Genomic DNA, 13,031 nt, shown 5'->3' on the forward strand with positions numbered 1-13,031 from the left:
AAAAAAAAGACAAAGGATTTTTTGTGTGCTCAGTAATTTGTTTGTTGATTCTCTTCTGAATAATTCTAGATACTGTACATTTTTCACTATAGTTGCATACTGTGTTGATTATCTCATTAAGTTCTTTACCGTTAGCCAAAATCCGTTGCTGATTTATTGCAGCATTTCAAATCCAATTGATTTATATATGAATTTAGTATTTTATCCTCTTGGTGTCCTTACATTTGTCACTTAACTTTCCATTCTTCTAATTAAAAGTAAATACAAAGGTAAATCTACACCTAATTTGCAGCAACAGATTACCAACATATATATTGTTCATAATTTTATCTAAAATATTGTGGTGGTGGTGGTGGGGTTACCAGTCAAATCTTTTTGTTTTGTCTAGGTTTAATTTTTAGTTTAATCTGTATTATTAAATAAACGAATTACTTAATGTATTTATATTTTAATTGAATTAAAATGTACATTTCAAAAGCTTCCATTATATTCCAAGATTTTGGAAACTGTTCATGTAAGTCATCTGAATTCCCTTTAAATGTACTTTGCAAAATAGTTTTGATTCTGCCATTACAGCAGAGGCCAAAAAAAAAAAAAGGCTGTGCATATGGGATGCATCATTGTATTTTTTCATTGTCTAGTCTACTGTTCCACTATTATTATGTTTACTCTTCTTATTATTTCTTTGTTTTTATTGTTGTAAGCCATTTACAGCATCCCCATAACAAGACAGGTGGCAGATAAATTTAACAAATTTATAATAAATAAATAAAATAAATTGGGAACAAGTAAACCAACCAAGAACACAAAGAACTGAATGAGAGTAAGATATTTGAGCAAATGTACAGAGGAGCACTGATTTTTGCTAATTTATTCAACCTTCAAAATTTTGGTGGGCACAAGTTATGTTGGATAACATATCTCATATAGGTAAGTTGTGTAAATAGTAGTTAAAGTCCAACAGCTAGAAAGCACCAATTTAAGAATGAAATGTAGTACATCTGATATGGCTGTTTAAATTACTGAATCCAATTATAACTTCATTTTATATAAATTTGGTGATGGGAAAAATCTACATAATTTATTGTTGTTTAATGATGTCTTTAAATATAGCACCAAGTAGTTTCTTAGGAAACATTTTTTAAATGTGTTCGGAAACTTCAGATCGTGCAGAATGCAGCTGCGAGAGCAATTATGGACTTCTCTAACTATGCCCATATCACTCTAACACTCCGCAGTCTGCATTGGTTGCCGATCAGTTTCCGGTCACAATTCAAAGTGTTGGTTATGACCTATAAAGCTCTTCATGGCACCGGACCAGAATATCTCCGGGACCACCTTCTGCCGCACGAATCCCAGCGACCGGTTCGGTCCCACAGAGTTGGCCTTCTCCGGGTCCCGTCGACTAAACAATGTCGTCTGGTGGGACCCAGGGGAAGAGCCTTCTCTGTGGCGGCTCCGACCCTCTGGAACCAGCTCCCCCCTGAGATTAGGATTGCCCCCACCCTCCTTGCCTTTCACAAACTCCTTAAAACCCACCTCTGCCGTCAGGCATGGGGGAACTGAAACATCTCCCCCTTGCCCATTTTTTTGGTGTTAGATTGATTGTGTGCTTGTTTTTTTTTAATATTCTGGGGTTGTTTTTTATGAATTTTTTAGCTTAACATTGTAATTGGATTGGTGGGTATTGGATTTGTTATTATGTATTGTTTTTACTTTGTTGTGAGCCGCCCCGAGTTTGCGGAGAGGGGTGGCATATAAATCCAATAAATCTAATCTACCGGTAATCTAATCTAAAGTGACAGCAAGGGGGAAATTCATATTTGCCATGTGTCAATTTTATAAGTACTTATATTCAAAATAATTAAGACTTAAAAATGAGTTGTTTAATTAGAAAAGGTTTTTTTTGTTTAATTAAAATGTCTCCAATCTATAATCTATCTAATCAGTTGGTTAAATATTATTACAGTTCTAACACTTTCCCAGTCACACTTGCTAAAAAAGAAGCTACTTCTATGGTATTCTTTTTTTTTTCATTCTTCAGTTGAGTACAAAACAGAGATCCAAACATTACAAGAAGTATTTGGAAATTTTTTCTGCCTGTACAAACTCATAATATTTTGCAAGTTAAATTTTTAACATGAAAGTTCTACCTAAATGTTTAATATTTCAATAAAAAATAAATAAATTATATTTCACATGAAGATTATTTTACTGTAGACTTTATTTTCAATTACTTTATAGAAAAATACTTCCCAGTTTAAATCTAAGTTTCAATATTAACCTATATTAATTCTTGGAACCCTATTTCTAAGAATGAATGTAGGTATATAAACATTTATGTTTTTTATTCCTATGCGGTTGAAATGTTTAAACATTTTATTTGACCCACATATTATATTGAGGAATATGTACATGCGTGTGTTTCAAGTTGTGTGACAATACATACCATCCATATTATTTTTTATTTATAAATGTACAACTATTCCTTCTCACGTACTTGCTCTTTTTCCAGGGTTCACATAATTAAACATACAATGCTTTGATTTTGTTAAAAAAGTAAATGATGAGTAAATATTACTTACTTGTAGACTGTTGAAAATGACAAAGAAGACCAGCATCCATAAATGCCTGTAAGCCATGTGCAGTCCTCCCCATAGCCATGTCATGGAAATTAAGGCAAATAAATACAAAACCAATGGGATCTCTAGAAATCATAAAAATACAAATTTATCACACTGACATGCTTTGCAAATACAGCTTTGACATGAACAGCCTATGAAGATATTTTAGCTTATCAGTACTTCTGTGACTATCAATCCTATCTGTGATGGCTAGGTGCAGTCTTTCCCTTCCAGTACTCTGTGAATAACAGTAATTGTAATAATATGTTTTGCCCAGCATGTATTGGTGGTATACAATATATAATATTTATAAACATGATACTAGTAAAAGAGAAACATTAGGACAGGGGACGGAAGGCATTCTGGTGCACTTATACACGCCCCTTACTGACCTTTTGGGAATCAGGAGAGATCAACAGTGGATAGTCTAAGGGTAAAGTTTTGGGGGTTAGATGATGATACTACAGAGCCTGGTAGTGAGTTCCATGCATCAACTGCTCGGTTACTAAAGTTGTATTTCCTGCAGTAGAGTTTAGAGCGGTTTACTTTAAGTTTGTATCTGTTGTGTGCTCGAGTGTTGTTGTGGTTGAAACTGAAGTAGTCGGTGACAGGAAGGACGTTGTGGTAGATGATTTTATGGGCTATGCTTAGGTCGTGTTTAAGGTGACGTAGTTCTAAGCATTTTAAACCTAGGATTGTAATAGTTACATAAGGTATTCTCTTGCTGACTGGGAGTTGGAGAAGAAGCCCTAAAAGCTATTCTGCAGATGAACTCATCTAAAAAACTGAAGGCAAGATCAATGAATCACGCCTGGTAGCAGATGATGAGGCTATATTACTATTACATTACTATTCTCTTTAAAAAACCATCCAGACAAGGTGCCACATTTATTAATTGGCTCAGGCATAGCTTGGCTTTATAAAACAGCAGTGGAATTGAAGCATTAAAAATTGTTGAATGAGTAGGTGAATAATAAATAATCACTAATCAAAGAGCTGATGAGAGGATATTACCGTATTTTTCAGAATATAAGATGCACCTCTTTCCTCCCTAAAAGAGGCTGAAATGGGTGAAATGGGTGTGTCTTATACGCCGAATGTAGCTTTTTCGAAGCTCCCCCCCCCCGGCCCTAACTAGGTGCTAACGATCTTCCCAGTTTCCTACTCCCTCCGAAGAAGGTTTTTTCCTGCTCTAAGTCTTTGCAAGCTAGTTTTCATTGCTACTCCCTCTGAAAAAGGCTTTTTCAGCCCTAACCAGCGGATAAAATAATGTGTTGAAGCTGAAAGGACCATGGACGCTAGCCAGATGAATACTTGGTAGGTGGATTCCCCCCCCCCTATTTTCCTCCCCCAAAACTAACATGCGTCTTATACTCTGAAAAATATGGTAGGTATCTATGACTTTGAAGGAGGGAGGGGAAAAAGGAAGGAAGAAAGGGTTTTAGGTGAACAAACTAGATTCCTTTATTCCATAACAAATGCAAAATTAAGTGACATGATTGAGCTTTGGAGTTGACATTGCACTCAGAGCAGATGGCAAAGTTCTTATTTATTCAGCTATGTACATTTAAATGTGTACGGATATATTGCTAAATGCCACTCTTTGTCTACAATGACTAACACTATTTTTAAAAACCCCTGAAAAGGATAATTAAATATAGGAAGTTCATAACTCAATCAGTTTTCAAACGCTTATATTTACTCATAATACATTATATACGGAACTTAATACTGAACAGTATAGATGCCTTTCAACAAGATAACAAAACACTGCTTCAAGATTTTCAGTACAACTGCCATCGTAAGAATGAAATTTTGCAAATCGATGCTTATCTTTTTCACAAACCCAGGGTAGGTTGAAGTGAAACATTGCTAAATTCTTCCTTCCAATGTTTGCAGCATAAAATGTGAACAGTTACCTAGTTAAACCTGTCTTGCCTCATAATGTTAATTCTGAATTAGCATAGATGTTTTTCAAAGTGCTGCAATCCAGATCATTTGACTGGGAATCTGGTATTTTATACACTTCTTACGCCATTTGAAATGTTAATCCCCTTCTAAAGATAAGATATGCTTAATCTTATTCTGAGTAGCTGTTTGCATGCCCTTAATTTTAACACTTTTGGGAAGGTTTGGCAGCTCTTTCTGGGACACAAAAGCATTATCAAAACAAGCAGTGAGTCTAAGGAATCAGAACCATCTGAAAATAATATTTTCTTTAGGATGTTTTAAATTTTAATATCTTTGATTCTTTGTTAAGGATAGGTACTTCTTTTGCATCATACTGTAGCCATATGACATTGTAAGTTATTTCCTGAGGAATTCAAGTGGTTAAAATAGGAAGCACCATATCCACCCCGGTCCCTGTTAAAAGCGGTGTCCCCCAAGGTAGTGTACTGGGACCAACGCTCTTCATTCTCTACATCAATGACCTTTGCGATTACATCACAAGCAACTGTGTCCTCTTTGCCGACGATGTATAAAACTCTTCAACACCACCGATAACACAACTACTCTTCAAAAAGACCTGAACTCTGTTTCTGAGTGGTCTAACACATGGCAACTCCAAATCTCAACTAGCAAATGCTCCGTCCTATACATTGGGAAAAAGAATCTGAACTCCAAATACGAATTGAATAATCAAATTATCACAGATAATCTCCACTCGGTTAAAGACCTCGGTATGCTAATAACAAAAGATTTAAGTGCCAAAGCCCACTGCAACAACATAACCAAGAAGGCTTCAAGAGTTGTAAACCTAATCCTACGTAGCTTCTGCTCTGGCAATCTCACACTACTTACCAGAGCTTACAAAACTTTCGCCAGACCCATCCTCGAATACAGCTCATCTGTTTGGAACCCATATCGCATCTCAGACATTAACACCCTTGAAAATGTCCAAAGATACTTCACCAGAAGAGCCCTTCACTCCTCCACTCGAAATAGAATACTCTATGAGACTAGACTTTCAATCCTGGGCTTCAAAAGCCTAGAACTAAGACATCTTAAATAAGATCTAAGTATTGCCCACAAGATCATATGCTGCAACGTCCTGCCTGTCGGTGACTACTTCAGCTTCAACCACAACAACAGAAGAGCACACAACAGATTTAAACTTAATATTAACCGCTCCAAACTTGACTGTAAAAAATATGACTTCAGTAACTGAGTTGTCGAAGTGTGGAACTTATTACCGGACTCTATAGTGTCATCCCCAAACCCCCAACACTTTACCCTTAGATTATCCACAGTTGACCTATCCAGATTCCTAAGAGGTCAGTAAGGGGTGAGTACAAGTGCACTAGAGTGCCTTCCGTCCCTTGTCCTATTGCTCTCCTATACCTATACCTTTCTTCTATTCCTATATCTCTTCTTCTATTCTTTCATTGATATGTTCTATTCCTATATCTTCTCTTCTATTCTTAGATATATTTTACTATGAGTATCTCCTCTATAACCGTCATCATGTATTTTACTATGTGTATACCCACTAAAACCCTCATTGTGTAAGGGACAAAATCAATTAAAAATAAATAAATAAATAAAAATAAAAATATGAATTCCTATTTATAACTTTCTGCAATTAATTTTCAGTACATTCTGTGATTATCCATCCGGTGCAATGCAAGAAAAGGAAAATAGAAAATAAAGAAAGATTCTAATATCTGCAGATTAACCTGAGAAAGAACATCTGAAGCTGTCTGTTGGTCAGCACAGAAGAGACCAGTGGTTTAATTCCTTATTAAGCAGCCTTCCTATGTCTCATTGGGAGAAAAAAATACAATGTAGAGCATACATTTTAGACAAATCGAGTTTATGCCAAAGAACTAAGTTGAAAAGTTCCCAGCAAATTTTGTCCTGTAGAATTATGGCAATAATCAGTTAGAGCTGTTTTCAACTATTTTCATCAAAATCCTAGGAGAAGGATAGTGAGTGGGGGTAGAGTCTGGCTAATGAGCAGATTGATTAAAGCAGTATTATGCTGATTGTGATGAAGCCTGCTCCTTTTCAATGTGCATTGTAATGCATGTCCCAAAAGGGAAAGGGAGAAACAAAGAAATAAATAAACAAATAAGTACACGTGAAATGAAAACTACAATACTGAGAATCAAAGAGAGAAAAATACTGTGTCACTTTCTGATGTTTATTGAAATATAAATGTGCCAGTAATAGAACAAATGACAAGCATAAGCAAGATTTAGCATCTTAGAGAGCCTGCTCTATTGTTTAGTCTAACAAAGAAAGATACGTTTCCCCCCTTAATACATAATTAGCAATGAGTAGTTTTGCAAACTAGATCTTTTCTGTGGAGTTCTTAGTGCACTTTGATGTTACCTAGTTTGGTAATGAAATATCAAATACCAAACTCAGAGAGTATCAAGGACTCCACAGTTCAACTCTGAACTACAATTACTCTGAGATAGATGAATCAGTCAATTTGTGACACATGACAATAATCCCGTTACAATGGCTGGTCTCCCTGTAGCAGAATAAAAATAAGGTCTTTTTTTCATCGAAGCATATAGTATTAGCATGTGGGGATATCCTTTAGTATTCTTAATGAAACAGGCAAATACTGGAGTGTAAAAGCAGATTTTTGTCATTGTATGCACAAAAATTAGGTTCAGATTTAATGGACACCAGCACAAAGGCCTCTGAAAATTAGAGTCAATGAAGCTGCAAGTAGTGGAACACCTCTAACTTAACTTCAACTATTAATGAGGCTTTGAAAGGGAATGTTCTACAGTAATCTAGCACACACAAAAAAAGATTTTCTTTGAGCAGTATAACATTTCACGATCTGTCAGAATTGACATGTTTTTAGAAATGGACTGACTGATGGGTAGAAGAAAAGCTAATACTGATATCACTCACCAGTTAGTATAAGCTTGAAATTTCAACGTGAAAACTAGAACAAGATGGCAACAGGTAGTAGCAGATGGAGTGACAACTGTAGGTAGAAGCTACAATTTCCTGACATTTAAGATACAGTAAAGTTTTAACATACAACCAGAACTGAGAAATACAAACAGATAAAGGAAAGAGAAAATTTGAGGGCAGTCGTAGAGTTTAGACATAATAGAGTATGAGAGAAAAGAGAAATGGAAAACAAATGAGAAACAAGGAAGCTATTTTGGAAGTAGAGAAGCGATGCAGATAGGCGTTCCAAAGCCTAGCTGAATTTAACAATGAGATATTAACAAAATAAAGAGCTAGGTTTCTTATTGTCTATGTACAATGCTATTTGGCATGCCAACAAAACTAGCTGAATGCAGTAGACATGTATATCTAAATAAATCCATCCTGTTGAATTGTCTATAACAACAGATATTCAAGATGTGGGTTCATGCAATGCTGGATAGAGTCATATATAGGACAAGATTACTTACGGGACCGTCTCCTGCATCCCAGCGGCCAGTCAAGTCCCATAGAGTTGGCCTTCTCCAGGTCCCATCAGCTAAGCAATGTCAGCTGGCGGGGCCGAGGGGAAGAGCCTTCTCTGTGGCAGCTCTAGCCCTTTGGAATAAACTCCCTCCAGAGATTCACACAGCCTCCATCCTCCTGGCCTTTTGTAAGGTTTTAAAAACACACCTTTGCCAGCAGGCCTATATGAGTGTATCAATGTGATAGGATGAATGTAGGTGCTTGTTTTTTAATAACTTGGGTTTTTAGAACTACAGTGTTCCCTCGATTTTCGTGGGTTCAAACTTTGCGAAAAATCTATACCATGTTTTTTCAAAAATATTAATGAAAAAAATCTTCGCTGTTTTTCCCCCTATACTATGGTTTTTCCTGCCCGATGACATCATATGTCATCGCCAAACTTTTGTCCGCCTTTAATAACTTTTTTAAAATAAACTTTAATAAATAAACATGGTGAGTAATAATCTAAATGGTTGCTAAGGGAATGAGAAATTGCAATTTAGGGGTTTAAAGTGTTAAGGAAAGGCTTGTGATACTGTTCCTAGCCAAAAATAGTGTATTTACTTCTGCATCTCTACTTCGCGGAAATTCGACTTTTGCGGGCGGTCTCAGAACGCATCCTTCGCAAAAGTCGAGGGAACACTGTAGATTTTATATTTGGATTTTCTCATATGTTGTATTTTATATTTATTCCTGTTTTGTAAGCCGCCTTGAGTGTACGAAGAAGGGTGGCATAGAAATCCAAACAAACAATATTAAATAAGTGAATAAATGAATAAATGAATAAATAAATAAATAAATAAATAAGAATACTGTATGGTTTATTTAATTTGGTTAGTGTTTTTGGAAATAAAAGAATAGATTGTGTATACTATTTGTTAAACAAACATAGGTGATATTCTATATGTTACAAATTAACATTTGTATTACAGCCTAATACTTTTTTTTCCAAATCAAAGAATCAATATACACATACCTATACCCATCCTGCTATTTACTTTTTGAGTAGGCAATGTTATGCAACGGGGGGGGGGGGAATCAGAAATAGTAAGAAAGAATAACTAAAGGTATTACGGTTGTTAGCTAATACTACAGCTTTTCTAAAATCTACTCTTTAAAAATTAATGGCCCAGGTGGAAAAACAAATAGTATAGTATGCAAGTAATTGCAACACCAGGTCCCTACATGCACTCTTGTCAAACTCTTGATACTATGGTTTATTATCAAGCAAAAAAAAAAAGTGAAATGCCAGCAACTTGAAACCACATTAGTAGGAAGTGTTAGAATATCCTAGATAATACAATTTTGTGTTCATTTAGCATCTCATTTAAACTTAAAATGATCTATGGTTTCACATCTATTTTAAGAAACTGTAAGAATAAATTAATGTGGTCTAAAACTGTAATTAAAAAGTGTAATATTTTTAACAATTATATTTAAAGTGCTATATTAGCAATCTGTTGTCTCAGTTGCAACAATATTCAGAACAAATGCTTTGGTTTCCAAAAGTTACTTAGCTCAAGAAGCAAAAATATCTTATTTTATGTTATAGATTAAAAATTAGAGTGAATATGTACAGAATGTGAATATTTGTAAAAGGGTTAATGAATAGTTAATGAATAATTTTATACTACCCAACTCTACCCAACTTGAATTCTGTTTATGATTCAGCATACTCATTTATAATCTTGAAATATGTATATAAATAATTCCCATCTATAAATATTATGTAATCTATAGGAGTTTTATTCTGTTACTAAGTCAGAGCTGGGAAGAGAATCTTTAAAACTGAGGTATGGAAAATAAAGCTCTTTTTTCCAGAAACATTTCTGCAGATGAAATAAATCCTTATGAAAATGAGACTTAGAAAACTCAACTGTACAATTAATACATAAACTGTCTGCATGAGTTTTAATGGATATCCTATACTACAAGTGACTAGCCTGAATCAAACTATGCATTTGTAGCTTTAATGTTATTAATCCAGGAATCAGAAAATATTCTCTGTTGAAGTCTGGTTTTAACAATGCAAATGTTTGATAATGAAATTTAGTGTGATAACACTGCAATCTTTAGGGTTTATATTCTATCCTCAACTGAATTTCACTTTGTAGTATTCTGGGAGATTGACTTTAATTTATTCATATACCCTGAGAAAGATTCAAAAATGCAGATACAGAATGCGTTCCTATGAACACTTTCCTACACATATATCCCAAAGGGGAGAATGGCTGGCTAACATATTTCAAACCAGAATTCTTCAGTATATAGAGTCAATCCAAAAAGCTGGTTTTTTTATCAGCCCCATATGACTCATCATCTTCCAACTCCTGGTATCTCCCCCTTTTTCTGTAGGAAGTGTTTCACGCTAGAATTCATCTGCAGTTTCAAAGGGGTTAGAAAAAAAATGATACCTTAGCAGTGACCCCACTGAACTGCATATGCTCACATATGTTACACATATGTTACAAAGCCTGAAATAAAATAGTCCATGTGCGAGAGAAAGTAAAGTTTGCCCGACTGAGAGTGAATTGATTGCCTCATGTTGTGACTTCATTTTGAAGTGGGTAACAGTGAAGTCAACCATGATGGAAATCTATTTAAAAGGACTGTAGATGTCTTAGTGGAGATGCCTTATTTCTTTAAAAACAGTGTAGCAAAATAAATTGGTCGAAATTTCTTTTGCAGAAAGTTGTCACTTTCTCCTGCCATTTTCTAGTATACTGAATTAATAAAATACAGAGGTAGGAACATGATATAATTATTTAACTTAATTTGCTTATCATAGAAAAAAGTTTCCAAATCAATAGAACGACAGCAACGACTTGTGAAAATTCAGTCTCTTTCACAACTTCTATAGAACATGAAACTTAGCCACTTCTGAAATATTCCCCAGATTCATAAAGCACAGAAAGTACTTCCCTTGGTGATTATGGTACTGTGAGAAGTACTCCCTGAAGTCAGAAGTTAATAAGCAGGCAAAACTAAAAGAAGCCAATCAGCTGGACTATTATTATTTCTATCCTGTGGAAAGGATCAGATATTTGCAGAAGAGACGGAGTAACGACTCGGACACAAGAGCTGGATTTAAACTTGGGTCATTTTTATTATAATAAATTTGCATAATTTATTAATTAAATTAGCATGGATTAGCATAAATTTGCATAAATCAACATACTCAACTATGACCCGGAAACAGTGGACCTGCAGGGTCAAACAAATACTTCCGGGGCGGAAATGACGTAAAAGGTCAACATTCCTGGGCAACTATGGGCGTAGTCGATGCTGGTCCAGGTGAGGGACCTCTCCCTCACCTGAGACCCTGCCATGCCCTCGCATGAGGGGGGTCCCGCCGGCTCACCCCTACCCTGGGACTTCAATAGCGGGACCCAAAGACAGGTTCCCCCCAAGTGCGCAGGTAGCACCCACCATGGGCTTGGAGAGAACCTGTCAATCATCCCCAAAGATGCCCAAGGGAGAACGCGCAGTTGCTGAAACCACCCAGATTTCCGCCCCTAACCTGCCTACCCAATGACCAGAGGTAAGCCAATTAACCTAATTAAACACAAACACCCCCTAACCGCACATCCATCTCCCCAGTGTGGAATGGGCGAAAAAAACAGCCTGGCCTAATGGGCGAGGCTGCAAAAAATTCCCATTCGGCCCCCGAAGGCGACCCACTAGGCACACTGCAAAATAGGGAAGGGCGGGTGGGTGTCTGCTCTTAGCACCAGGTCCGGGCGAACAGGCTTTCTTCCCGGCCTGCTGTCCCTTAAATAGGGCCAGCAGGCCCCGCCCGGACCCGACGTCATGCCCGGCCACGTGGGCAGGGCATTCTCGGCCGAAATCTCACCTCGCGAGATTTCGGCCGAAAACAAGATGGCGGCCGCCATCGGAAGGGTCCGAGTCTGCCCGGCCCTTCCGCAACAGCGCCGTGGGGCCGGTAAGTCAGCCGGCGGTATTGCAGAAGAGACGGAGTAACGACTCGGACACAAGAGCTGGATTTAAACTTGGGTCATTTTTATTATAATAAATTTGCATAATTTATTAATTAAATTAGCATGGATTAGCATAAATTTGCATAAATCAACATACTCAACTATGACCCGGAAACAGTGGACCTGCAGGGTCAAACAAATACTTCCGGGGCGGAAATGACGTAAAAGGTCAACATTCCTGGGCAACTATGGGCGTAGTCGATGCTGGTCCAGGTGAGGGACCTCTCCCTCACCTGAGACCCTGCCATGCCCTCGCATGAGGGGGGTCCCGCCGGCTCACCCCTACCCTGGAACTTCAATAGCGGGACCCAAAGACAGGTTCCCCCCAAGTGCGCAGGTAGCACCCACCATGGGCTTGGAGAGAACCTGTCAATCATCCCCAAAGATGCCCAAGGGAGAACGCGCAGTTGCTGAAACCACCCAGATTTCCGCCCCTAACCTGCCACGGAGCGGGGGTCAGATCTCTATCTTGGCCCCCCGACTCCCCCCTCTATCCGCGCCAGCTCACGCAGAGACACTGCAGGTCCAAAAGGGAAAATGGCGTTCCTCAGTTCTGACAGAGGAAGGCCAGCAGCCAGGTAAAGCCACAGCTGATCTATGGTGATGCGGGGATGGGCCACACCACCCCGCTTAACTTTCTGACTACCGTACCCTGGCCTTAACTCCCCGTCTAACCCGGTGAAGGGCCCTAAGGGAAAATGGCGACCCACCAGCGATCCCCCAAGAGGATCTCGGCCACACCACCTGCGTGGAGGGCCGCACAGTGCGAAGCCACCGCAGGCTTCGCGAACCTGGCAGATCGAAAATGACCCCCAGGCCCACACCGGTCCTTGCCACCACGGTGCAAGGCCCACTACCTGGGCGCCGCAATGGGATGCAGCCCTCCCAGTACCATCTGCGCGCAGCAATGGGATGCCGCCCTCCCAGCACCAACTGGGTGCAGCAATGGGATGCCGCCCTCCCAGCACACATCCAGGCACAGCAA

At 38.1% G+C, this 13,031-nt stretch overlaps 1 protein-coding gene across 1 annotated transcript in view; it reads right to left on the reverse strand.

The window, feature by feature from the left end:
* ADGRV1 (adhesion G protein-coupled receptor V1) overlaps nt 1-13,031 on the reverse strand; it is a 265,854-nt gene that overhangs the window by 29,772 nt on the left and 223,051 nt on the right. Inside the window, exon 86 of the mRNA XM_070743048.1 lies at nt 2,586-2,707. Coding sequence (XP_070599149.1) covers nt 2,586-2,707 — 122 coding nt within the window. The remainder of the gene's footprint in view (nt 1-2,585; nt 2,708-13,031) is intronic.

The sequence above is a fragment of the Erythrolamprus reginae genome, chromosome 2 (assembly GCF_031021105.1).
Source record: "Erythrolamprus reginae isolate rEryReg1 chromosome 2, rEryReg1.hap1, whole genome shotgun sequence".
In the NCBI taxonomy this organism is placed as follows: domain Eukaryota; kingdom Metazoa; phylum Chordata; class Lepidosauria; order Squamata; family Dipsadidae; genus Erythrolamprus; species Erythrolamprus reginae.